Here is a 27,429-nt window from a genome sequence, read left to right on the forward strand (position 1 = left end):
AGAGGACTCAGAAGTGGAAATGAAGAACTTGATTCAGTAGGTCCTTGATCTCTTGTACTTGCCATAGCAGTTTCAGTCCTGGGCATCCTAGTGTTTGGATATTGATCAGCTGCGGGGGGAAAAAAGGTCTGAGAGGTAACTAGAATGATTAGGGAGCCTGAAGGATGGCTTTGTGAAGGAAACATTTAACCTAATTACAGAAACATTGGAGTTCTGTGTCGGTGTTTGAGGAAGCTCATAAAAGCTGGAATGTGGCTGAAAAAGAGAATTTATGTTTGCCCAGAAGAGCGTGACTAGGAATAATTGGATGGAATGAGGGGATGAGAAATTAACCTTGGTTTGAAAGTGAGGGAGAAGCCGGCTAACCTGAAGGCATGTGGGCTCCATAAGAAGGCAACAGAAGAAGGAAGTAGCAGTGTTTGGCCAAGACCTGAAATGGAAAACAAGCGGCGCAGGGTCCCCTTGTGACGAGATCGTGTGGTCGGTTTCACCTGAAACAATGAGCACACAATAGATGCTTTTCCTCTCCTGTCTGTTCCTATGTGCAAGGGTAGGGCCCTAATGTCATCCTGTCAGCCTCTCTTGGACATTTGGTGGCTTTTGGTGCTTGAAGCATAATTCTCTTAGCATTTTGTTGCTGCTGGAAACAGGGAGGTAACACTCAATGCTCGTCCACGGAGAGCTTACAGGGTAGCACTGTGACTGCACAGTGGAACCAGGCAACGTTTCTAGATGGTTATCAAAACTCCCCCAGATTCCATTTGTGGGAAATAAACCAAGGTCAAAATAGTAATCATGGTGCCAGACTTCTTTTTTTTGTTTGTTTGTTTTATTATTATTTTCTTTTTTTCTGGGGATTACTAATGGGCCTGGAGAAGTGGATGGCCTGAGCAGCAGCCAAGGGGCTCCAGCTGATTGCTAATCCTCAGGAAATGCCTTCTGCATAAGTGGTGGTTGCTGGTTCTTCCCTGACAGTGAAGGTGGGGGAAATGGTGGTTCTTTGCTGGTTGATTTGCCCTGCTGATAAGGCCCATGTGTGTTATGCAGAAGTCAAAGAGGTAGAAATGGCTGGTAGGTGACTGATTCATTGGGTTTGGAACTAAATTAAGGTGATTCCACACTGCTATATACATAACTTGCACTTCATTGGAGAAATAGGAGCAGGGAATCCCTGCTCTGGGAAGCCTACAGTGTAAGTAGGATCACACACAGCCTTGCAGCCCGCTGGCAGTGAGATGGTGAGGAAGTGGGGCAGTACAGAGCCAGGTGTCCTTGAATCAGGAAACTGGTTGGGGGACCCAATGCAAAGACTGTCCAAACAAATAAGCCAGAGCCAGGTCAGGAGAGACTAGCACAGAAAAATATATCAGACCTTATTTTGAACAGGTAAGGAAAACCATCCAAGTGATTCCTTGGTGCCAGTCTCTGTTCCTATCCTAACTATATTCTGTGGTTTATAGCAGAGCCAGGTTCATCGTTAGTCCTCTCTGCTCACGCTTGCCAGCCTGGGCTGTGCTAGCTGGAAGGGGTAAAGGTGCTGTAGAGAGGTGTCAACAGCCTGAATTCTTTGCCCAGAAGGCAGATATGATGCATCCTTGTCAGAGTTTCAGCTTGTCTAACCCATCACTTCTCATTCCTTTGTCCCTGTCTCAGTAGGCTTTCATTGCTTGACAAATAACCTTACCTGTTGCTTTCCATCCAAGAATTCATGTCTACAAATCCTGTTTTGTTTTTTTTCCCTCCACCAGCCATTCATTGTAGGTGTGCTTTAATATTTGCTCAAAGTAAGCCTCCCCCTGCTCAGACTTCAGCAAGCCAAAGCATTACAGTTTCTGGTGCACTATTTTATCACAGGTGAACCCGAACGTGCTGAGTTCAGTGGAGAAGCAGAGGCGCAGAGAGGAAGAGGAGGAGCGCCAAATCCTTATAGCAGTGCAGAAGAGGGAGCAGGAACAGCTGCTAAAGGAGGAGAGGAAGAGAGAGATGGAGGAGAAGGTCAAAGCAGTGGAAGGTACATGAAGCCAGTGTGAAGCAGAGGGGGAACCTTTCAAAGTCAAGACTGAGATCTTGAATTCAAGTCTGCATTTGCATTGCTCCCCTGCCAGACCGGCTAATGGCAATACCTTTTCTTGCACTTACCTATGATAAGTTGGTCTGACTGTAGCTTCTTTTCCTTTGTCTGTCTCCTTTGGTGATGGTGGCTGTTCTCTAATGCATCATTCAGCTGTGGTGTCTTCCTCAAACCGTGCTTGCTCTCTCCCTTGCCATAGCTGTACCCGTGGGTTGTTTCCCTGCTATTCATGCTGTCCCACAGTACTCTTGTGTCTCACTGGTTGCCTCCTCATGGATACCCCTGTGGGCAGGATTAGCTGGCTTTGCTTTTGATGAATAACACTTGGTACTTTTGGCCCAAAGATTCCCTTTGAGGAGAAATGGATGGGGACAATACAGAGCTGACAAGAGCAGTGTTTTCATGTTGCTACTGGCGTTGTCGATTAGAGACCTAAAGCTGAGGAGCCCAGGTTAAACAGAGTGCCACACATGGCAGGCTCAGGTGTTGGGCTTGCTTTGTCATGGCTTTGAGTTAAATACTGATTTAAGGTGTCCACAAGAAAAAGCCATTGTGTTTAATACATCAGATCAAGGCACAGACCGCAGGTGATCAGCCAGTACGTGCAGGCACGGGTGCCTAACAGCATCTCCATTTCTGACTAACTTCTCTCTGTCAGCCTTCCCCATGGGGTCTCCTTTGTCTGTTGTTTTTGCTGCAGTGGCTGGCTGGGCTTTTGCAGTTCCAGGGAAAGCCTAAATGTCCTCAGAAATCTGTGGTGGTAATGTGTGGAGGTATCATAGTATCATAGCATCAGTTAGGGTTGGAAGGGACCACAAGGATCATCTAGTTCCAACCTCCCTGCCATGGGCAGGGACACCCCACACTACATCAGGCTGCCCAGAGCCTCATCCAGCCTGGGCTTAAACACCTCCAGGGACGGGGCCCCAACCACCTCCCTGGACAACCCATTCCAGGGCTTCACCACTCTCATGGGGAAGAACTTCCTCCTCACCTCCAGCCTGAATCTCCCCACCTCCAGCTTCATTCCATTCCCCCTAGTCCTATCACTGCCTGAGATCCTGAGCAGTCCCTCCCCAGCCTTCCTGTAGCCCCCTTCAGATACTGGAAGGCCACAATGAGGTCACCTGGGAGCCTTCTCTTCTCCAGACTGAACAGCCCCAACTCCTTCAGTCTGTCCTCACAGGAGAGGTGCTCCAGCCCTCTGATCATCCTCCTGGCCCTTCTCTGGACACCTTCCAGCACCTCCAGATCCCTCTTGGAATAGGAGCTCCAGAACTGGAGGCAGTACTCCAGGTGGGGTCTCCCCAGAGCTGAGCAGAGGGGGAGGATCACCTCTCTTGCCCTGCTGACCACACTTCTCCTGACGCAGCCTAGGATCTGATTGGCTTTCTGGGCTGCAGCTGCTCACTGCTGGCTCCTGTTGAGCTTCTCATCCCCCAGCACCCTCAAGTCTCTCTCCTCAGGGCTGCTTTCCAGCCAGTCCCTTCCCAGCCTGGATTTGTGCCTGGGATTGCCTCGACCCAGATGCAGGACCCTGCCCTTGGCCTTGTTGAAGCTCATGAGGTTGGCTTGTGCCCACCTCTCCAGCCTGTCCAGGTCCCTCTGGATGGATCCCTTCCCTCCAGCCTGTCTGCTGCACCACACAGCTTGGTGTCATCAGCAAACTTGCTGAGGGTGCACTCAATGCCACTGTCCATGGCACCCACAAAGATGTTGAACAAGCCTGGTCCCAGGACTGATCCCTGAGGGACTCCGCTTGTCCCTGGCCTCCACTGGGACATGGAGCCATTGACAGCCACTCTTTGGGTGCAGCCATCAAGCCAGTTCCTTATCCATCCAGTGGTCACTCATCAAACCCATGTGTCACCAGCCTGGAGACCAGGATGTGGTGTGGGACAGTGTCGAAGGCTTTGCTCAGCTCCAGCCAAACGACATCAGTTGCTCTCCCCTCATCTGTTAATGTTGTCAGCTGTTCAGAGAAGGCCACCAGGTTGGTCAGGCAGGATTTGCCCTTGGTGAAGCCATGCTGACTGTTCCAAATCACCTCTTCACTATTCTTCTAAGCCAGTAGTGCCTCCAGGAGGATCTGCTCCATGATCTTTCCAGGCACAGAGGTGAGACTGACTGGTCTGGAGTTCCCTGGTTCCTCCTTCTTACCTTTTTTGCAAATGGGGGTGATGTTTCCCCTTTTCCAGTCGGTGGGGACTGCCCCAGGCTGCCAGGACTTATGGAATAGGATAGAGAGGGGTTTAGCAACCTCCTCTGCCAGTTCTCTCAGTACCCGTGGGTGTATCCCGTGGGGTCCCATGGACTTGAACACTTTCAGGTTCTTCAGATCCCTGAAGATCAGGTTGGTGGTTACCTATCACAGAATGGTCCAGGCCAGAAGAGACCTCCAAAGCTCATCCAGTCCAACCGCCTCTGCACTCAGCAGGGACATCCCCAACTAGATCAGGTTGCCCAGGGCCTTGTCCAGCCTCAGCTTGAATATCTCCAGGGAGAGGACCTCAACCGCCTCCCTGGGCAACCTGTTCCAGTGTTCCACCACCCTCACAGTGAACAACTTCTTCCTGATATCCAATCTAAATCTACTACATCAGGCTGCCCAGTGCCTCGTTGAGCGTACGTCTCCAGGGATAGAGCCTCAACCACCTCCCTGGGCAACCTATTCCAGTGTTCCACCACCCTCCTGGTGCAGAACTTGTTCCTAACATCCAATCTCAATCTGCTCTGCTCTAGTTTGAAGCCATTGACCCTGCTCCTGTCACTGCAGGCCTTTGCAAGCAGTCTCTCTCCATCCTTCTTGTAGCCCCCTGCAGGTACTGGAAGGCTGCTGTTAGGTCTCCCTGGAGCCTTCTCTTCTCCAGGCTGAACACCCCCAGCTCCCTCAGCCTGTCCTCATAGCAGAGGTGCTCCAACCCCCTGATTATTTTCGTGTCCCTCCCCTGGACCCTCTCCATCAGGTCCAGATCCTTCTTGTGGTGAGGGCTCCAGACCTGTACACAGTACTCCAGGTGAGGTCTCACAGAGCAGAGCCAAGTGGCAGAATCCCTTCTCTGGCTCTGCTGGCAAAGCTGCTTTGGATGCAGCCCAGGCTGCCATTGGCCTTCTGTGCTGCAAGCTCACCCTGCCTGCTCCTGTCCAGCTTCTCATCCACCAGCACCCCCACAGTATCACAGTATCACTTAGGTTGGAAAGGACCTTGAGGATCATCGAGTCCAACCTATGATCCCCAGATGCTTTTCCACAGGGCTGCTTTCTGACACCCCACCCCTGTATTGGTAGTGAGGATAAATCATGAATCCTTAAGTGGATAAAGAATCTGAAAGGAATAAAGATTAAGTTCATGAAAACCTTGTAAACTTTCAAAGATGAAACAGTTTGCCACCAGATGTTTGGTAGCAGACCAGATGTTATCTAAGAATAGTTTCTTTTACCTGCTTGCCTTCCTAACCTTTAGAAAATCCAGTTACTTGCTTGACCTCCTCTTTGGCAAACTGCATGTTCTCTGTGCCTTGATTCCTCATTGCAGAGACAAAGTTAATCTTGAAGTTCCAGAAGGCCTACAGGTAGATACCTCTGAACAGGCCTGGATATCTGTTGACAGATGTTTAGGATGACAAAGGACTTTTTGCAGTCTGTTAGGGATTTGACATTAATTTTGTGAGGCCTTCTGCAGCAGGGTGCTGTGAAACACAGGGTGAGCTATCTGCTTGTGAACTTCATCAGCACTTCATCTGCTTCTTGGTTTTGGACTGGGTGCCTGGTGTTAGGTCATGTTCTTGTTCCCACTCTGAGATTTCACTTACCCTTGGGTAGCGAGAATCCTGTTGGCTCCATCTGTGCTTTCCTGGATTTCTGAGCTAAAGCAGCTTTCTAGATTCTTGCCAAAGCAGCAGGCTGGAGTCCCAGTTAGAATCATTGAATGGTAGAGTTTGGAAGGGACCTCTGGAGATCATCTAGTTCAACCCCTCTGCTAACACAGGTATGCCTGGATCAAGTTGCACAGTAACATGTCCAGGTAAGTCTTAAGTCTCCAGAGAAGGAGACTCCACAAGCTCCCTGGGCAGCCTCTTCCAGAGCCCCATCACCCTCCAAGTAAAGCTTCTCCTGAACTTCAAATGAAACCTCCCGTGTTCTAGTTTGTATCTGTTGCCCCTTATCCTGTCACTGGCCACCACTGAAAAGAGCCTAATCCAGTTCTCTTTCCAGATGCTGGTCCAGCATTCTCTCTCTCTCTCTCTCTCTCTCTTTCTAGGTGTTTGAGGTACTTTTAAGGGCATTGGTTAGATTTTTGAGAGCTGCTGGGTAGGACTTAACTCAGGCCAAAAGCATGGCAATGAGATTTGCCAGTGATCTCTAACACACTATATTAATCACTAGCTGTGGTAGAAGGGCCTGGCATTAATTCTGCCTGAGCTCCAGTCTGGTACCAAGGCTCCCTGATTCCTGTCAGTCTATTAGGTCACATCCTTGGCAGGCCTTGGTGGACTTTGGAAACCTGCATCACCTTACCTCTTGGCTGCTTTCACCATGAGTGTTTCCTTTTGCTGCCCAAATCATCACCTGGTGTTTTTCTCAGCTTCCTCATTTGGATCTCCATTCCAAAGTCAGCTCAATGATGCTGCTTTTACAAAAGCAGAGTGAAGTACCTGGGCAGACTCAGATAACCCCTGTTAACTGCAGGTTCATAGAATCATAGAACTGTTAGGGTTGGAAGGGACCTCAGAGGTCATCCACTTCCAACCCCGCTGCCATGGGCAGGGAACACCTCACACTACAGCAGGGTGCTCAGACCCACATCCAGCCTGGCCTTCAAAACCTGATTTGATATTGGACTTCTCATCACTATATGTAATAGAAGCTGTTGAGATTCTGTAGGACACCTAAGATGCAACTTCAGTACTTGCCAGAATCTCCTCATATAGGACATTTGAACTTTCTTTTCCAATCTTTGGCATACCTGGCTGTGGACTTCCCTGGAAATACCTTGTAGCTATTCCTAGTTTTCTTGTGCCCTCATCCCAAGTTTGTTTTTTGACTGACAGAGTAAGACAGCAAATGAACACTCTTGCCAGAGCTGGTGCTTCTCAAGTCTTTGGCATCTTCCAAAGATGGAGCTCCTGCTGGAGGGTATTAGCTGAAGGGTATTAGCCACGTGTCCCCCCACATCTTTCTTTCACTCTGGGTGTTCCTCCATGTGGCTGGTTTTCTGGAGTCTTCCTCCCATGATATCTCTCTTTGAACATTACTTTGACAGAACTGAGCTCCTACAGAGAGTTGGTACAACCACAGGTGTTTAGCAAGTGAAATGAATTCAGATTTCCTATAACAAAAAGGAAATGAGGTTCATAAGAGCCCATAAACTTTCTATTATGAAGCAATCTGTTAGCCAGCTGTCTGCTTGCAAACCACAGGTTATATTACCAGCATTGCTTCTTCCTGTCTCTCACCTCTTAAACCAAAGCTGTCCCAGTGGCCCTCCTACGTGGCAGCTTGCTTGATCTGGCTGCTGGCCATGAAGGTCTACCTGAGCAATCTTCCCAAAGCTGATGGTGGAGAATAACAGTGTCCCTGATTACTTATTGCCACCCAGCTGGTAGAACTTCTCCCCCCTCCTTGCCTCAGCACTACTCTTCACAGAATTCCAGGGGCTAGAAGGGACCTCAAAAGTTCATCCAGCCCAACCCCCCTGCCAGAGCAGGAGCACCTAGAGCAGATCACACAGGAACACATCCAGGCAGGTCTTGAATATCTCCAGAGAAGGAGACTGCACAGCTCCCCTGGGCAGCCTGTTTGAGTTTTCCATCACCCTCACAGAGATAAAAAGTTTTCATCCTGTTTCCTTGGAGCTTCCTACGCCTCAGTTTCCACCACTGCCCCTTGTGCTGGCATTGGGCATCACCCAGCAGAGCCTGGCTTCATCCTCTGGTGCAGAGTGAGTGCCATCTTTATCAACATGAAAGAGGTCACCCTCAGGCTCCTCCTCTCCAAGCTAAAGAGCCCTCAGCTCCCTCAGGCTCTCCTTATAAGGAAGATGTTCCACTGCCTTAATCATCTTTGTGGCTCTGGACTGGAATCTCAAGCAGCTCCCTGAGGTCCTTCTTGAGCTGAGGGGCCCAGAACTGGACACAATATTCCAGCTGTGGCCTCACCAGGGCAGAGTAGAGAGGGAGGAGAGCCTTTCCCATCCTATGAGCCACAGGTCTTCTAATCCACCCCAGGATGCCAATGGCCTTCTTGGCCACCAGAGCACATTGCTGGCTCATGGTCAACCTCCCATCCACTAGGACCTCCTGGTCTTTTTCCCCTTCACTGCTCTCCAGCAGGTCAGTCTCCAACCTGTACAGATACCTGGGGTTGTTCTTTCCCAGATGGAAGACTCTACCCTTGCCCTTGTTGATTTTTTGATTCAACTTCTCCCTGCCCAGCTCTCAGCCTGTCTAAGCCTGGCTGAATGGCAGCACAACCCTCCTGTGTCAGCTACTCACCCCAGTATGGTGTCATGAGCAAGCTTGCTGACTGTGCCCTTATCCAGTTGTGAATATATTGAATAGTACTGGTCCCAGTGCTGACCCCTGAGGGACTCCAGTAGATAGAGGCTTCCAACCAGACTCCATCCCACTGAACACAGCTCTCTGGCTTCTTTCCTTCACCGAGTTCACAATTTTCACTTACTTCAGTGCAGAGGAAGAGTGGCACTGTTCCCCTGGTTGAGGTGAAGCATCTGCAGGATGGTAGCTTAACAAGCCAACTTTTTCCATAATGCTGATCTCTGCCTAGGTCTGTGCATTGAAATTCTCTCTTAGAACCATTCCACTTTGTCTGGAAGCTGCCTAGGGAAGCACCTGTATCACAGTGAGGCTTCAAAATCAGTGGCTGTAAAGTCAAGGGGCAACGAAGCATCACACTGATGGTGAGCTGTGTTCTCACTTCCTCTGCTTCTGTGCTGTTGCTGCTTTTGCTTGGAAGAACAAGACTGTTTCACTGGAGTCCTTGAGAGCTGCAGGAGCTGCCTTCATTCTCCCTGCAAGCTGTTGTTGACAAGGAGTTGCTGAATGGCTTTTCACCTCTCCCCCCTCCCCGCTGCAGAACGGGCCAGGAGGAGGAAGCTTCGTGAAGAACGAGCCTGGCTGCTGGCGCAAGGGAAGGAGCTGCCCCCTGAGCTTTCCCACTTGGATCCCAGCTCCCCTACCAGGGAAGAGAGAAGGACCAAGGATCTGTGAGTATGCAGCACACAAGTGCATTGCAGAGCATGTAGGGGAAGGATAGGAGTGTGATCATTCACAGGAATGAGGGGGGAGAAGTGAGGTTGGAGGATGACGAGGAGTAGGCTGCAAACACTAGAAGAGTGTTTGTGGTGAGGCCTCTTTGTCAGCACCATGGCACTGTGCATGGAGTAGAAGGGCAAATGAAGTATGACAGCATGTCTTACCTGTCCTTAATCTGCATATTCACTGCTGCACTTCCCATTACAGCTTTGAACTGGATGATGAATTCACAGCTATGTACAAAGGTTAGTCCTGCCCCAGCTTTCCCCTTTGTGTGACTTGCTCCGAGCAAAATGCTGCCCTGGGCTTCTGTGTTTAACCATTCACCTTTCTTTTGCCAGTTCTAGATGTGGTGAAGGCTCACAAGGACTCTTGGCCCTTCTTGGAGCCCGTTGATGAGTCGTATGCTCCCAACTACTACCAGATCATTAAGGTATGGGGAGAGGTCCAGACATCTCGACTGGTCACACTACTGACCGGGATGCAGCTTTCTGTTAGTGCTTTGCTGCTCTCACAGTCAAACTGCACGACTCCAGTAGCCTCATAAGGCAAGGAAACAACAGCTGAGAGGCTGCCCCTCAGGAGAGCAGCCTCCACTTCTCACCCCCTCTCTGTGAGGAAGATATCTATGCAACTTTGTAAACCCCACTCTGCTTGCTGTAACTGAAGGGAGGGTTTGTTGCGTTTCAGGCCCCCATGGACATCTCTAGCATGGAGAAGAAGTTGAATGGAGGTCAGTACTGCACCAAGGAGGAATTTGTGGGCGATATGAAGACCATGTTCAGGAACTGTCTTAAGTACAATGGTGAAGGCAGTGGTAAGAGCAGTAAGATGCTGAGTTCATCTCTTTGCAGCTCTCAGTCATAGAAACATTTAGGCTGGAAAAGATGTTTAAGATCCTAGAGTCCAACCATTACCCAAACACTACCAAGTCCACTGTTAAACCAAGTCCCCCCAGCACCATATCTACATATCTTTTAAATATCTTTGAGAGATGGTCACTTGACCACTTCCCTGGGCAGCCTGTTCCAGGGCTTAAGAGGACCCCAAGGTGTAGCTACCCACTGAGAGGAAGAAACCAGACGGACTGAATCTCCAGTCAAATCAAGCAGTGATCTTTCCCTACTCATCAGTTCTTACTTTGTGCTTACTCTCAGGGTGTTCTGGGGAGGCTGCACAAAAAAAGGAGCTCCTAAGTGATAAGGCCTGGGGTTTTAGCAAGGTTTTCTGCAGCATGTGGCCATGCTGAACGGGGATATGGCATACCAAGGGACTCCGTGTTGGTAGATGGTGAAAGCAGACTGTGGAGAGAAGGAAATCTGTTTCTAAGCTCGTTGCTTCCTGTGCTTGTGTGTGTCTGTATTCCCCCTTTTCTCATACTATCTAACACAGACTTTGAAAAGCATTAGAGTCTGGTTAGCTCCCAGTGTTTGCTGAGTACCACAGGAAAGTGATGTATGCACCAGGCTGGTAGTCCTTTCTACAGAAAATGTAGTCTTTAGGTTCCTTGGCTATGGAATGAGTAACATGCCTCTGCAAATGGAAAGCCCTGGGTTTCATTGCCATGCCAATTAAAATTCTGCACACTGCTTAGGTAAGAAATCAGTTCCCATATGGTGGGTCATCACAGCAGACTATGCCTCACCAGCACTGCCTTGAAAGGGAAAATAGAGCTACCCAGCTTGTCGCTGTGGGCCCCAAGTAAAGGCATTCCTGCACTGCCACTGGGAGAACTCTGCTTCCTGAGGAGCTTCAGGGTTAGTTTAGTGGAAACAACTGGAAAGCCATTTGCTTCAAGCCTTTGTCATTAACACCTCTTGTGTCTTTTCCTTCCTATCCTCTCCAATGAAAAGCAGGAGCCCCTCTGAGCAGAGCCATCCTTGGGCAATGACGTAGTTTGGACGCTGGTGCTTGCAAACAGCTTTTGCTCCAGCGTCAGTGCACGCTTCAGAGTCTGCACGTGGATAATTAATGTTTGCTGATTTCCCCCTGGTTTGTAGCATGCAGCAGACATTTGAATGAGTCCAAAAACCTCTGAAATAGCATTGCTGGAAGCCCTGACTTCTTGCCTCAGCACTCTGCTGGCTAATCGTGAGCAGAGGTGGTGCTTCTCATAATGTAACTCTTGGCACTGTGCTGCAGCACTCAGTTAGTGCTGACTCTGCAGGCTGTGCTGTTAATGCTCTTCTGTCATGCCTGTGTGCCTGTCCTCTGGTAGGGGTTACTGAACAAATTCGATGCTGCATTGCTTTGTCAAGTTTAAGAATGTAAGCCAAAGTTGGCTAGTGAGGAACAAAAGTCTTCCACAAAGGGACTTTGTGGAGGGAAGATGATTTACTTGACAGGAAAAGTCTGATGTTGCTTGGTTGTTTCTCTCTATGAGGCTCTGTCCCTTGACATTGTTGGGCTTTCTTTGACCAGAATATACCAAGATGGCTTACAACTTAGAGAGGTGCTTTCACCGAGCAATGATGAAGCACTTCCCTGGGGAAGATGGAGATACTGATGAGGAGTTTTGGATCAGAGAAGATGGGAGGCGAGAGAAGAGGAGCCGGCGCTCCGGCCGCTCTGGCACGGGCAGCGTCTGGACTCGGTCGCGAGACCCGGATGGAGCAGGCAAGAGGCAGCAACGCGTGGAAAATGGAGGAAAGCCCCCACCATATCGAGCTCCTTCCAGGGCTCCTGCTTCTTCCTCTTCTTCCTCTTCCTCCTCCTTCTCCTCATCTTCTGCAGAGGACCCAAGTGGCAACCCAGCACAGCCTCCTCGAGAAGTAGGCCCTGCCAATGGGCGAGGCTTCCCTCGGTCCCTGCAGTACGGCGGCATGCCCAGCCCTGTGCCACATCCCAGCCAGATGGTAAGGAGCCACTCCTGCTTTTCTTCACTCATCAGGCCTGTGGAGAGGGGGAGGGAGGTGGAGCAGAATGATGCTCTCCACTGTGAAATCTCTACTGCATGGCAAGAACACTCTCACAGTATCACAGTATGTTAGAGGTTGGAAGGGATCTCCAGAGATCATCCAGTCCAAGCCCCCTGCCAAAAGCAGCATCACCCAGGGCAGTCTGCACAGGAATGCATCCAGGTGGGGCTTGAAAGTGTCCAGAGAAGGAGACTCCACAACCTCTCTGGGCAGCCTGCTCCAGGGCTCTGGCACTCTCACTGTAAAGAAGTTTCTCCTCATGTTGAGCTGAAACCTTCTACGTTCAAGCTTGTACCTGGTGTTTCTCATCTTATTAGTGTGCACCACCAAAAAGAACTTGGCCCCCTCCACTTCCCAGAAGCTAAGGATTTCAGGGCTATGGTTTCTACAACTGAAACTTTTCATGTCTTGGATTCAAACTGGTACAGTTCCAGTCTTTGCCACATGAGCTGGGAGCACTCCCCTAATATTTCCCGTGGCCAGTATGTGTCTGTGTGGCTCCCCCAGTTCTCTTCTCTACTTGGAGACTTATCCCATTGTGCATAGAAAGCAGTCTTAACCCCCAGTTTTTGCTGCTGAACAAGCTGGTGGTCTTTTGTCTCAATTGTTTACAGATGCCTGGTAACTCTGTGCCATCTGTGTACTACTGCATTTCATGCATTGGCTGTTTATGAAAGCAGTAAATGAAATCAAACACAAGGCCACCCTGGGCTGCAGCAGTCACCTCTCTTTTGCCCAGCATTTCTTCCTTGAGTGCTACTTGTTCTGCCTCCCCTCTGGGTTGTTCTTCCCTCATTCCTCACTGCCTTTTCCATTTTAATCACAGATGTTTTGTGGTGTGGTGTATCAGTTTGTCCTCTGAGATCCAGGATACTCCTTGCCCTTTTAGCTAGAAATCAAACAACTCTTTTAAGAGTGATTCTTGTGACATAAATAGTGAGGAGTCATAGGAGAGCTGGATGCAGCCAGTGTTTTGAAGGAAATCCAGAGCATTCTCCAGTCATCCTGCTTGCATATTCTTGTGGTCTGCTCCTTCTCTTGGGGCTGACCACTGCCCCCTCCAGTCATCCTCCTTGCTCCCAAGTAGTTGGATGGTGAGCACATTGCAGCTGTGAGCACAGGAATACATGTCTGGGGTGTCAAAGAGTGGCATTAGCAGGGGAGCTGTGCCCGTAGGACAGAGCCATGGATTTTTCCATCTGCTTATCCATGTGATTCTTCCACCTTCAGCTTCCCCTCCCTTTCACCCCCTCTGCTGCTTTTCTGCACTTCACAAATTGTTTTATGTCTCCCTCCTGCACCCCTCCCTGTCCCCCAGAGACCAGCCGTGCCAGGAACGTTCGGTCCCCTGCGCGGGTCGGACCCCGCAAAGCTGTATGGCTCCCCCCGAGTGCCTGAGCCCCACCCCGCAGACCCGGTCCAGCAGCACCAGCACTTTGCTATGCAGGTAAGAAACGCTGCAGCCGACAGGGCTGGCACCCTGGGACCCACAGGGCCCCTCCGCTCCTTGCAGTGTGGCACCTCTCACTGAGACCCACCCCATCTCTCTCTCTCCCTCCTTCCCAGCCGGCCGTGGGACTGAGCGAGCACCGTGGGCACAGGCTGGCTGCCCCAGAGAAGCAGGCGTGTGCAGGACCCACCCACATTGCCGGCCTTGGCCCACGGCCAGGCAGCCTGCAGCTAGGGTGTGTGAGTGGCCCCCCACCCGAGGCAGTTTACCCACCGGCCCAGTTCCAGCAGGGCTTCCTACCCCCGAGGCACAACGGACCCCCTGTGAGGCCACCGGAGGGCTCGGAGGTTCCCCCGGGGCACATGTACCGGCCCTACAAGTACCTGAACCGTGCACACCCAGCCCTGTGGAACGGCAGCCACAGCCCCGCCAGCCAGGGTACTGCGGGGCCAGAGGAGAAGACCCCCATGGGACCAGGGCCCTCGCTCCAGCCCCGTGCCCTGGGCCATATGATGGACCCCCGGACCGTGAGGCAACCGCTGCCTCCCAGCCAGTGGACTGAGCAATCAAATTTCCTACCTCACGGGGTACCTCCCTCAGGATTTATCAGACCACCTGGGAAAGCTTCCAGCCAGAGGATGCCGCAGCCATCAACCACTCTATTTGGGGGACCACCTCAGGTTCAAAGAGGGTGCCAGGGCGGGGAATCCATGATGGACAGCCCGGAGATGATCGCCATGCAGCAGCTGTCCTCCCGTGTGTGCCCACCGGGTGTGCCTTACCACCCTCGCCAGCCACCCCCCCCGCACCTCCCTGGACCCTTTCCCCCGCTGGCTCATGCCACCTCCGCCACCAGCGTGCAGCCTCCCAAACCCATCGTGGGGAATGGGAGCTCACAGGATCCAGCCAGTCAGACCATGGAGACGGAAAGCAACCAAGGTAAACCTTCGAGCATCTGGTGGTAGTGTTTGACCTTCCCTGCCTCCCTCTGTCACCTGCATCCCCCTGCCTGCCTCCCTTTTGCTTACTGACAGGCATCTCTCCCACCTGCTGCACAACACCGCCACTTTCCCTCCTGGGGCAGACCCTCTGCCCTCTGCTGTGAGCTTGCAAGGAGGCTAAGAGAGCACTCCCAGGCCAGCTTTGTTGCTCTTGGGCTCCAGATTTGCAGGGTCCAAACTTAACTGTCTTGCAGATGCACAAAACTTGTGTCTGCAAGTGTGGTTTTCTTTGCATTTGCACTACTAGAGAAGTGGAAAATAGGGCTAGGGGAAATGGAACAAAAAATAGGAAGGGCTAAATTCAGATTGGATGTTAGGCAGAAGTTGTTCCCCATGAGGGTGGGGAGAGCCTGGCACAGGTTGCCCAGGGAGGTGGTGGAAGCCTCATGCCTGGGTGTTTTTAAGGCTAGGCTGGATGTGGCTGTGAACAACCTGCTGTAGTGTGAGGTGTCCCTGCCCATGGCAGGGGGGTTGGAACTGGCTGATCCTTGAGGTCCCTTCCAACCCTGACAGTTCTGTGATTCTAAAATACATCCTGGCTTTCAGGCTTGCCAGAGTCAGTTCTAAAGGGTGGCTGAGGCTCAGCAGCTAAAGCAGGTTTGGGTTTGTTGAATGAAATATTTAGTGAAATAGTTGTGGGGGGACACATTCAGTTACAGCCTTTCTAAAATCTGAGTTGGAATATATTTCCTGCTTCAGCCACTGCTCAGATTCCTTATTTTTGAGGTTGTTTTGTTTCACTGCAGCCTGGCAGAGGGCCCCCCCTCTGCCCCAGCTATCCCTGCAAGTTAGCAGTTTGCCACGGGGTGCAAGTGCAAAGCATAGGCTGTGATGCTCCTAGAGCCCGATGTAAAAATTGCATCTGCAGACTTGGGTGAGGCAAGAAGACATAAATGATCAAGCAGACACCTCTGTGTGTATGTCAGCAGGGCTGCTCTGAACTGCACATCTGCCTTGAGAGCTTTTAGCTTCACACAACAGGGCTGACTGGAAGTGCCCTGAGCAGCCCTGTCACTTCAGGTGGGGATGGTGTCATGTCAGAAGTTCTTCCTAGCTGAATTTCCCTCGCTCTAGCTGATAAACTAGAGATCAAAAATAACCAACAACCATTAAAAATAAAACCTGAAGTAGAGATCAAAAAATCCCAAAGATCAAAAAAATTGTATTGTTTTCATTACTTCTGGCTGGTAAGCTAAAGATCAAAACCCATTGCATCTTTTATTGATCCCTTGTGTGCCTTGTACTAAGAGGAAACTCTTTCCTCGTGTGGCATTGCTGAAGAGCCATCATCATTTTAGCTGTGCTGGATTTAGAACAGAGACAGGAGGAGGCCGTTGAGGGATTGCAGGGCAGAGTTGCTGCATCTCCAAATCACAGTTGGTTAAAATATGGCTGTGATTGGCTTCGTAGCATCTCAGTGCGTGGTGGCACTGCCGCCCAAGCTGTGGGCAAGAGGTATTTGTGGATTAGAAAGGGTAGCACAGCTTGCTTAAGTCTGTTCTTGTGTGGAAGACACTGTGGTATTTCCCAGCTCTGCCTCTCCATTTGGCAGGCTCTGCACACCCACATCAGACCAAACCCACGTATGTGATGTTACTCTGGTGGGCATATGTCCTACCAGTGGCTTGCAAGCTACAGCAGACCTGTGTCTTAAGGAATCAGTTCATATGTGCCTTTCCATCACAAATGCAACCTCACAAGGAGTTTTTAAACAAGCCTTTTTAAAAGGCTGCTAAAGATCACCTAACTTGGCAGAAACACACCCCAGGATTGCTAAAGGACTCTGAAGGGGAAGGCTGTGTGATGGGTGTGGGAGGGAGCCTGCAGCCCCCCAGACAAGCAGTTGTCCTGGTACCACACTCTGGCAGCCCCACAGGGAAGTCTGAGTAGAGGACAGAACATTGCAGGCTTTGCAGTACTCTGTGGTGGAAGGATCTTTGTGGCTTTACAGAGTCATTCCTTTTGCCCTTCCATTTGTGCAAAAGTGAGATGTTTTCTCTGGATGGGTGTTAGGGACTTGTCAGGCTGCCAGCACCTTTGGGTCAGTGGCAGAACAGGATGCTGAGAGGTGACTTGGTAGACCTAGTTAAGCTGGCTGGGATTACTGTGAGCTGTGTGCTTCGGTGAGTGTGGCTGCACGCACTGCGTGGGGAAGGACAGCATGAAATTAGGCCAACACGTGACTTTTCCCCCCTCTCTTTCCAGTGGAGCCACCAGCAGGTGTGGATGAGAAGGCTCAGTGCATCGGCGTTCCTGACGGGGCCTACACCAAGCTCCTACCTCATCCCAAGCCCCCGCTGCCCATGGAGTGCACCAGGCGCGCCTTGCCCCCAGACGGGGAGGGGGACGGCTCCGGCATGAAGGGCGACCTGAAGGCAGGACAGGGCAAGGGCACGTGGCCGGCAGAGAGTGGCTACACTGGTGGCCCAGGCTGTGTGAGGGACCTGGTGCCCGCCTCTGAGAGAGGGGGTCCCCTACCTGAGAACGGGGCTGCAGGAGAGGGAGCGGTGGCTGGCGCCGAGGGGAAAGGCTTAGCCAGCACCCTGTTGGAGAAGCCCCTCTGCGGCAGTGGGAAGGCTGTGCCCGACGCGACTGTGCCTTGCATGGGGCAAGGCAGCAGCCTCCCTGCTGTGGACTCTGGCTCCATGGGGGCTGCCCCCAACCAGTTCCACCCTCTCTACATGCCCGGTCTGGAGTACCCAAATTCAGCCGGGCGCTACCACATCAACCCAGGTCTGCAGGGGTTCAGCCCCATGATGGGGGGAAAGCCGCCGCCGCCTCCTCCTCCTGCCTCCCACCCCCAGCATTTTTCCCCCCGGGGTTTCCAGCCGAGCAGCACCCACCCCGGCGTCTTTCCCCGGTACCGGCCTCCTCAGGGCATGCCCTACCCCTACCAGCCACAGCCTCAACCTTCTTACCACCACTACCAGCGATCGCCCTACTACGCCTGTCCGCAGGGCTACTCGGACTGGCAGAGGCCTCTCCACCCTCAGGCCAACCCCACTCCCCACCCCCCGCTGGCCAGACCCCCTTTCCCAGACAGGGGGTCCGCCAGCAGCTTGCAGGGCTGCGAGGCACTGAGCGTCGCCCTCGCCTCTCCCAGCCGCATGGACGTAGCGAGTGCCAAAGAGGTTTCTCCGAGCGACGGGCCGGAGGTGGGGCCTGAAGAGGAGAAGCCTGAGGAGTCCCAGGATAGACCGGAGAGTCCCAAAGAGTTTCTTGATTTGGACAACCACAACGCGGCCACAAAGAGGCAGAGCTCGGTGGCAGCGGGGGAGTTCCTCTACGGAGCCCCTCCGCCGCACTTGGGTTCAGGGATGGGCTTCAGCCCTTCGGCTTTCCCTCCCCACGGGATGATGCTACAGACTGGCCCTCCTTACGCGTCCCGGCTCCCCGCCAGTCATTTCCAGCCCAGGACGTACGCGTCGCCGATGAATGCTCACCTGTCTCATCATCCAGCCTCTGGCCAGGCCAATGGCCTCTCTCAGGAGGGACCCCTGTACCGCTGCCGGGACGAGAACGTTGGTCACTTTCAGGCCTTGCTGATGGAGCAGAGAGGCAGTGGAGGTGGCATGGGGGGGCCACCCCAGGACTTGTATAGACCCTCAGGGTAAGACGATTCTTTCTGTGGGAAGCGGGGGTGAGGCTTGGGTAACAATGTGCTGGATATCCTTAAAAACAGATAGCACTTGAGGTCAGAGAGTTGAGGAGGACATTGAGACACTTGAATGTGTCCAGAGAAGGGCAATGAGGCTGGGGAGGGGTCTGGAGCACAGCCCTGTGAGGAGAGGCTGAGGGAGCTGGGGTTGCTTAGCCTGGAGAAGAGGAGGCTCAGGGGAGACCTTCTTGCTGTCCACAACTCCCTGAAGGGAAGTTGTGGCCAGGTAGGGGTTGGTCTCTTCTCCCAGGCAACCAGCACCAGAACAAGAGGACACAGTCTCAAGCTGTGCCAGGGGAGGTTTAGGCTGGATGTTAGGAAGAAATTCTTCCCAGCAAGAGAGATTGGCCATTGGGATGTGCTGCCCAGGGAGGTGGTGGAGTCCCCATCCCTGGAGGTGTTCAAGAGGGGATTGGATGAGGCACTTGGTGCCATGGTTTAGTTGATCAGATGGTGTTGGGTGATAGATTGGACTTGATGATCTCAGAGGTCTTTTCCAACCTGGTTAATTCTATTCTATTTTCCTTGCAAGTATTTTATTGCAACTTCCTTGTAGCAGGGCAGAGTAAGCTGCAGTGGAAATGAGCCTCTTGTTGTGAATCCCTTTACTTCAGTGTTGCCCCCTTTCCTCCCCCTCCTCTTGCTTTGCCCGTGCTTTCTATCTGAAATTTTCCTCCCAGGGAATGACTTCTCACTCAGGTTGTGCAGGTCACAGTTTATTTCCAAGTGGAACATTCCTCTGCTCCAAAAATGACCTGTTCAGATTTTAAAATGGTGTTTAGACTCTTCTTGTCTGTCCCCCTTCTGGTAGTTAGGGAGGCTGGCTTACGCCTCAGCCACTGGGGAAGTGGCAGAGATTAAAAGCTTTGTGTTTTTAAGGGAAGCCAGAAAGAAGAATACCCAAGCTGCACACTTGTTTGTGAATGTTTATGTGTGCATTCAACAAAGTTAGGGGAGCTTGGCTCATGATGTTCCTGTGCTAAAACTCTTTCCATTCAACCTGGCTTCAGAATGCAAATGCATCAGGCTCAAGTTCCCTTCCCGAAGATGCCTACAGCAACCATGTCCCGGGAAGATTTGGCGTCACAGAAACCATCAGCATTGCCTCTGGATCAAGTAAGAGCAGAACTGAAATGCCAGTCTCTCTCTTCCCGCTGCTTATAAGAGTGAAGTGTTTGATGAGACTGTAAAGCACTGGAGGAAGCTGGAAGGTGCTATTCAGTGGAGTTGGGGATGCCTCTATAGTCTTAGCTGGCTGTAAAACATAACCTAGGCACATCGATGTAAACAGGAGGAGACATTTTTTTCCTGTGAGGGAACACTAGAGCAGGCTGCCCAAAGGGGTTGTGCAGTCTCCTTCTCTGGAGATACTCAAAACCCACCTGGATGTGTTCCTGTGTGATCTGCTCTAGGTGATCCTGCTCTGGCAGGGGGTTTGGGTTGGGTAATCTTCAATCCCCTGATCATTCTTATGGCCCTCCTCTGGATCCACTACATCAGGTCCATGTCCTTCCTCTATCGAGGGCTTCAGTGGACCTGTGTACAGGTCTGAAGCCCTCAGTATAGGAAAGACATGGACCTGATGGAGCAGGTCCAGAGGAGGGATATGAAGATGATGAGGGGGTTGGAGCAGCTCTGCTATGAGATCAGGCTGAGGGAGCTGTGCCTGGAGAAGAGAAGGCTCTGGGGAGACCTGATAGCAGCCTTCCAGTACCTGAAGGGGGCTACAAGAGGGATGGAGAGTGACTGTTTGCAAAGGCCTGCAGGGACAGGATGAGGGGCAATGGCTTTAAGCTGGAGAAGAACAGATTTAGATTGGATATCAGGAAGAAGGTCTTCACTCTGAGGGTGGTGGAACACTGGAACAGGTTGCCCAGGGAAGTGGTTGAGGCCTCATCCCTGAAGATACTCAAGGTGAGGCTCAATGAGGCCCTGGGCAACCCGATCTGGTTGATGATGTCCCTGCTGACTGCGGGGGGGGTTGGGCTGGATGACCTTTGGTAATCCCTTCCAACCCAGACCATTCTATGATCTTTTGAGGTCCCTTCCAACCCTAACATTCTGTGATTCTGCACTCCTAGCGTTGAGGTGGTTGCATGCAATGATGAGGTTATTCCTTTCTAAAACTGCCATTTAAAGCCTCCAACTCTTGTTCCTCTTCCAGAGCTAGTCCAAGGAAGGAAAAAGGACCTCATGAAAACGAAAGCCACACACGATTTGGACAAGGGGGAGGAAGAACCTGCCCTTCCTCCCACCCTCCCCTTGCCCGAGCAGCTCGTAGCTCCCTGGGTCCGTGGGACACCGCGCCGTGACAGCTTTTGTGCTGGGACCCCGGAGCAGCGCTGGGCCCAGCCAGGCGAGCAGCTGGCTTGCCCCACCACAGAGCAGGCATTGCAAACCAGTGGCTTTCCGTGACTGGAGACTGCATCTCCTTCAGGGTTTGAGGGATCTGGGGGGGTTTGGGTGGGTTGTTTTTTTTTTTGGTGGGGGGGAGCAGGGGGAGGGAGGGGGTAGGGTGGAAACCTTCACTGACTGCTAAACTCAGGTATATTTTTCAGGGTGGAAGAGGAGGAGGATGGAATTTTACTTGTAGTATTAATGTGTGTGTGTGTTTTGGAGCTGGATCCAGTTTACAGAATTTAACCTGTTGCCTTTTGAAATAAATTTCTGTTGTTGGTGAATGTATTGTACATAATGGGGGAGGGGGTGGGCCCAGCTTGTAGTGGGCTTAGCACTGGAGGAATCCTTAACTGTTTACAATCATATCACACTGAAATCTTTCAGGATAGGGTGAGGGGCTGGGGGGAGAGCTGAAGGAATGCACGATGGGTGACTCGCTGTCCTCCTTCCTATCCTCTGCAGCCAAGACACGACACAAGGGTTGGCTGACTTAACAGCAGAAGTTGCTCAGGAGTACAATGCGTCCTCCTCTTTCTCATGTCTTTTTTTGTCCTTCCCCTCTCATCCCCATCTCTCCACCCCTCTGGATCCAGGGCCTGAGTGCACTTCTAGCTCCTGTCATCATGGAGGAACAAAGAAACCAGGATCAGGAATTGAAACCAGGACAGGACACTTATGGCATTGTCCCTTCCACTAGTATAGTACCTTCATCTCTGTCTTTCTGGTAGGAGAAATGTATGCTCTATAAACCAGAAAATGGCATAAGTGCTCATCTTAGACTTATTTCTGTGAAGCTGGTAGAGCAGCACCTGTCTACTAGAACAAATACTGTGCAAATCTATATTGCCCTGCTGCCCAAGGAGCTGAGCAGAATCCTCACCTTTCTTTCTCCCTCCATTGGCTATGTTCACTTCTTAGTAGCAGCCAAGCAGAAAGTACCCTGGAGTTTCCTAACCACTCTTGGTTGCCTGTGAAGGGAGAGCATGAGGCTGCTTTGGAGAAATGGCTGGTTTGCTGTAGTGTGAGCTGTTTGTTGGGTTTGGTGTTTGCAAGGTGCAAGTGAATCAGAAAGCCCTAATTCAAAATCAGCTGTGCTTGAGCTGGCTGGGATTGCCTTCATTCCCACTGGTGCTGTAGCAACATCCTACAGAGCTAATAGCTTCCCTCAGAGGCTAAGCAGTCTCTGGGGGTTTCCCTCACCAGTTGCCATGCTGTTCAGGGGAAACTCTGTGCACCAGAGCTTCTCCAAGCACTGCTGTTCAGGTACAGGTTTGACAAAGTAGTTCTACAGAGGGTCCATCTGCAGATGTCTATTCACATCTCAAACCTAACAAGGAAGTACAGCTGACTATTCTTGAGGGTCCTGGGGTAAAACAAGGTGGAGCTGCTACATGACAAGAATGGTCAGTGAGATCTGCTGTCCCCACAGCCCTATTGCAGGCTGCTGTTTGCCCTGGGGTGCAGTGGTGTGGTTTAAAGGAGGTTGTGCCAATGTGGTGGCACAAACTGTGCTGGCTAAAGCACGAGCGGCAGCAGAAGCAGGGACGGAGAATCCTGCCCTTTAGTCTGTGGCAGCAGCATGGGGAGGAGAGTCTGTCTTGGCAGGTTTCTGGAGAGTTTTTCTGGCTGCTTTGTTGTGCTGGATGGTGCCATCACCTGTACCTTCAGCTGGATTGCATTAGCATGCACAGCTACACCCCCTTTGTCCTGCTGTGTGGATCCACCACATGCTGGCAAGGCTGAGCAAGTAGCAGGTAGTGTCTGACTGGGTCATCACTCCTACCCTGAGCTCTTGGAAGCACAAAAAGCCTAAAGGACAGCAGCTCTTCTCTCTTGAAATAGTTAGAAGGGCAGCCAGATTAGTGCCCTCTTACCAATGAGTCTCACTGCTGTGTTACTACAGTACTTTTGATGCTGGTGAGCTGTTCTGACCAAGGCAGCTTCCAAGCCTGACTGGAGTTCAGCTTCTTCATGCTGTTCCCATCAGTGTGCTTATAAATGTAGTTGTTCTTCCTCCCTGCTGCAGCTAGCTGTTAGCTTAGCCCAGGGAGTTGCCTTGGACAGCTGGCTGCTCTGCAAAGGAAGACTTCAGTAGAATATAAAGTACAGTGTCTATAGATGCCATGACATTACAGAAGGGAGAATGCTTTGCTTTGTCTCTTAGTGTTCCTCACTTAGGGAGCAGTTGTGACTGGTGGGTTGCTATAAACTGGAATAGATGATCCTGACCCTTGGACTGAGAAGCAGGTAACTTCTCCCCCCTGCCATTCAAGTTTGTTCCAGACCTAAGGATCTGCTGCTGGCTCCTCAGCTGGCAGTGGGTTTTCAAAGGTGCCCCAGCTGCTTGGAAATGCAGGTCTGGAGCCTTTCCTGAATGGGAGGTACTGAAGCAGCAGCAGCAGTAGAAGATACCTATGGAAAAACTGTGCAAGTGTAACTGCATTTCAAGACAGCAAGCCTGGGACAACTGGAGACATGGTTGCTTCTCCTTGCAAAGCAATCTTTAGTTCATTGTAGGTACAAAAGTAATTTGCAGCTGTGTGTTTGGGGGGGGGGGGGGGGGGGGGGGGAGAGACTGTAAAATAGAGCTTGTTCTAAAAACACAAAGAAATTCCAAACCCCAGCAATGTAGCTGAAAGATTCTGCAAGCAACCACTGCTTGCACTTCAGCCTGCCTGGCTGAAGACCACCATCATAGTCAGTTACCCAAATGTTTGAAGTGCCTTTCATTCAGTTCATTGTGAACTTCATGATTTTAGAAGCTGTGAAGAGGAGGAAAAAAAAAACAACCAGGCTGAAGCCCTCTTGGCCTTCAGCTCTGACTGGCACTGAAAGCATAACTCTAGTGGTCATGGTGCCTGGATGAGTACTGAGCCCAGATCAAAATGGGAGGAATGAGAAAGGCAAGAACTCCTCGTGGTCTACCTGCAGAGCCTTAGTGGAGTGTTGGCCACTGATAGATACCCTAAGGATCCTGTATGGAGTGTGTGAACTGGATATCCCTTACCTAACCTAATGCAAAGCTGGGAGAAGGATTTCACTTGCAGATGGTAGGCAAAAGAGATTTGTGAAGCTGGCTCCTGGTGGGAGGGTGTCTAGGTAAATGGCTTTTGATGTAGTCAGTAATTCTTGTTCAGGTGATTAAGAAGCTGCTGTTGTGAGGACACATGGTCTGTATTAGAAAAGTACTAACCTAACACAGGGGAACTATGGCTGGACTACAGGAAGAGAGCTATCCAAGGGACAGCTGGAGAGCTGCTTGGGGAATCTTAGCTCAGGGTTTCCAGGCTTTCACATGCCTTGTTCATAAGTGCTTGGGGTTTGTTGTTGTTTTTCCTTTGGTGATGATACCTAGGGATCACCCAAAAATCAGAGCTCTGGGCACGTCCCAGAAACCCCTCAGAGGGCACAGTGCTGGGAGCTGGTTGCTGGGGTGGAACACCGCTGGAAGATGTGAATCTTGTAGTCTGTGGTTTCCCAACCTGTGCTGCACAGGACTGCTTTGTAGATCCTGTGAAAGAGGGGGGTTTAAAGAGGGATGTAGGAGAGAGTGGAAGGGCAGCTCTTTATAGAGAGGAGTGGTACTTTTTGCCATAGGTTAGCAGGCAGTGCAGGAGAAATGTCACTGCATTTCGAACTGTTCTGGCTTCTGAGTGCCACTGTTGTATCCCTGACTTAATGTTTTAACCCAATACAGAGATGTTGTAGACTCTGGCTGGAGCCCTCTTTCTCATCCCTCCCAGCATTGTTGTAATCTAATTTATCACCAGTTGGTCCTTGTTCAGAAAGCACCCCAAGGTAAGGATTTAGCAAAGCTTCCTGTAGCTGGTACTTTTCCCCTATGGAGGCTGTGTTTTGCTGTAATTATGGATTTCATGTTAAGTGGCACTACATAGTACACAGAACAAATACACTGTTGGCCATGCATGAGCATGCCAACATTCTCCAACATTCTCAGAAGAGCTTTGTGAGCTGCTCTGGCATTTTAGCCTCTTGGTCTCTCCCCTGCTGCCTCCCTGCAAGAGTGGTGTGTGGTGTTCCCAGCCTCCCAAGCTGTTCAGTTGTCATTATAAACCAGACAGAATGTTAGGGGTTGGAAGGGGGACCTCCAAAGTTCCTCCAGCCCAAACCCCCTGCCAGAGCAGGAGCACCTAGAGCAGATCACACAGGAATCCACCCAGGAAGGTTTTGAATATCTCCAGAGAGGGAGACTCCACAGTCCCCCTGGGCAGCCTGTGCCAGGGCTCTCTCATCCTCATGGGGGAAAATGTTTTTTTCCTCCTGTTTCCATGGAACTTCCTCTGCCTCAACTTCCACCACTGCCTCTTGTGCTTTCATTGAGCATCACCCAGCAGAGCCTGGCTCTATCTTGGCACTCACCCTGCACATCTGTATCAACATGAATGAGGTCACCCTCAGGCTCCTCCTCTCCAAGCTAAAGAGCCCTAAGGAAGATGTTGCACTCCCTTAATCATTTCTGTGGCTCTGTATTGGACTCTTTCAAGCAGTTCCCTGAGGTTCTTCTTGAACTGAGGGCCTCAGAACTGGCCTCACAATATTCCAAAGGTGGCTTCACCAGGGCAGAGCAGAGGGTAAGGAGAACCTCTCTTGACCTACTAACCACAGCCCTTCTAATCCACCTTAGAAAGGCACTGGCCTTCTTGGCCACGAGGGCACATAAATGCCACTGTATAAACTCTCCCTGGGACACTGGAAGTATTTGAACATCTCAAGTGCTACAGACCCTAGTCATTCTGCTACTTGTTTCAAGGAGGCCAAGTCACTGAGGCTTCACAGTGGTTTTTAGCTGTGTCTAGCAGAAGTTTGCAGTCCATAAATTCCATGGTGTGACCCACCAAGCCACTCAGTAGCAATCCAAAGCACCAGCCTGCAATGAGGAGGACAAAAGAGGAAAGTAAATTTGGAGCTTCAAGGCCCAACTGGTTTGATTTGTGACATGAAAGTACACAGAGCTACTTTTCTTGGAAGAGCTTCTGATTCTTTCTCATCTGCCAAGTGCCTTTCCCATGCAAGCTTTCTGAAACAACTCTCCTGTGTGTATTTTTGTAAGTGTGGTTTCTCGAGGTCTTGGAGAGCTATCAGCTTCTTGCTGTCTTATCAGAAAGCTACTCCCAGAGCCTGTCTTTCATTCTGCTGACTGAGACAGTTCTTCGGCAGCTTCTCACCCTGACACTTCCCCACCTCCAATGAAAGCCAAGAGTTCGAAAACAGCCTTCCTTTATGTCCTCTACTGGTTCCTGCCAGTCTTCTGTCACATATCTGAGTTCAGCCAGGGCTGTTGCTTTGTTCTCAGTGGCTTTGTTCTGCTTTCCTCTTCTGAGGAGACGGCGTTGCCATATGCATGGTGGAATTTCAGGGCAGCCGCTGAGCGGAGCGGCAGGGCCGTGCCATCCCGAGGGATGGCTTGGAGAAACAGATGAGAACTTGTGATGTGGCTGCTTCTGATTCCCCTCACTGCAGGGCAGCCATGCAGCTGGGTCTGTGCTTAATCAGAGCAATGTGGTGGAGGGGTTGCTCTTGCAGAATTCCTGTTTCAGGAAGCCTGGCACTGCTGGTGGCAGAGCAGGTGGCTGAGTGCTGTGTCCTTGCTGCAAGGCCGGGGCTGAGAGAGCAGGCTAGCAGAGTGGCACTGCAGCTGCAGGCCACGTGATGTGTGCTCATTGTAGCCAAGGAAGCATCTCCAACGTTGACCTTCCAGCCTTTCCCCATCTGTACCGGTTTAACATACAGATGGGGGTAAAGCACGTTTGGGCTCGGCAGGACCCCTGCCGCCCATGCGGAAGGGAAATGCTTTTAATCAGCACATAATGAACTACACGTTCTGGTTTTCACTCTCCATTGCCCACTGCCCTCTCTGAAAAACGAGCTGGGGAGGGACTCTCTCCCAGCTGCCTCTGTACAGGAGCTCCTGGGATGACAAGAGGCGAGGCTCAGTCCACCCCTAGGCGAGGAAATTGAGGGCAGGGCTTTGTGTGTTCAAAACCGGATAGCAACATCCATGCTGAAGCGCAGGTGTGGCCAGGCAGCACCATCCCCTTTCCAGCTGCCATCCTGCCTCAGCCCATGTGCAGGCTTTGAGAGACCGTGGAGCATTCTGTGGGTTTAGCACTGCTGGCCTGGCATCAACTGAGGTGGGGTTTTTGCTTGATCTGCTGCTTTGGCAAAGGTCTTCTTCTCTTTGAAATGTCAAATGTCAAAGTAGGCAGCGTGTCCGGGAGCAGGGGCAGGACGTCTGGGAGAGAGGGCAGGGTGCCCAGGAGGGAGGGCAGGGCATCCAGGAGAGAGGGCAGAGTGTCCAGGAAGGGGAGAGAGGGCAGGGTGCCCAGGAGGGAGGGCAGGGCATCCAGGAAGGAGGACAGAGTGTCCAGGGAGAGAGGGTAGGGCACCCACTTCAATGGGGGTCTTGGCAGTGCTGGACTAACAGCTGCCTTGATGATTTTGAAGACCTTTTCCCACCTAAACAATTCCATGTTTCTATGACTATTGCAAGAGCCAGCCTAGGAAAGCAGATCCATGCCAAGTAGCTGAGGTAGAAAGAGGTCCAGGATTGCTCCATGAGGCTGATGGAGTGAAGGTTCCTTTCTGTGTTTATTAAAGGGGAGATGTCTAAGGGAGAAGCAGCACTGGAGTGTCAGA

General features: G+C 51.3%; 1 protein-coding gene across 2 annotated transcripts in view; it reads left to right on the forward strand.

The window, feature by feature from the left end:
* CECR2 (CECR2 histone acetyl-lysine reader) overlaps positions 1-20,820 on the forward strand; it is a 147,341-nt gene extending 126,521 nt beyond the window's left edge. For both annotated transcript variants that reach the window (XM_068141837.1, XM_068141838.1), the window contains 11 exons: positions 1,855-2,011; positions 9,167-9,296; positions 9,553-9,590; positions 9,687-9,778; positions 10,036-10,162; positions 11,767-12,200; positions 13,582-13,710; positions 13,830-14,652; positions 16,920-18,324; positions 19,383-19,488; positions 20,537-20,820. In XM_068141837.1, coding sequence (XP_067997938.1) covers positions 1,855-2,011; positions 9,167-9,296; positions 9,553-9,590; positions 9,687-9,778; positions 10,036-10,162; positions 11,767-12,200; positions 13,582-13,710; positions 13,830-14,652; positions 16,920-18,324; positions 19,383-19,488; positions 20,537-20,542 — 3,447 coding nt within the window. In that variant the 3' untranslated portion in view covers positions 20,543-20,820. The remainder of the gene's footprint in view (positions 1-1,854; positions 2,012-9,166; positions 9,297-9,552; positions 9,591-9,686; positions 9,779-10,035; positions 10,163-11,766; positions 12,201-13,581; positions 13,711-13,829; positions 14,653-16,919; positions 18,325-19,382; positions 19,489-20,536) is intronic.
* The last annotated feature ends 6,609 nt before the right edge of the window (positions 20,821-27,429 follow it).

Source organism: Melanerpes formicivorus, unplaced genomic scaffold (genome assembly GCF_026170545.1).
Source record: "Melanerpes formicivorus ecotype bairdi unplaced genomic scaffold, bMelFor1.0.p_v2 SCAF_8, whole genome shotgun sequence".
NCBI classification, from domain to species: domain Eukaryota; kingdom Metazoa; phylum Chordata; class Aves; order Piciformes; family Picidae; genus Melanerpes; species Melanerpes formicivorus.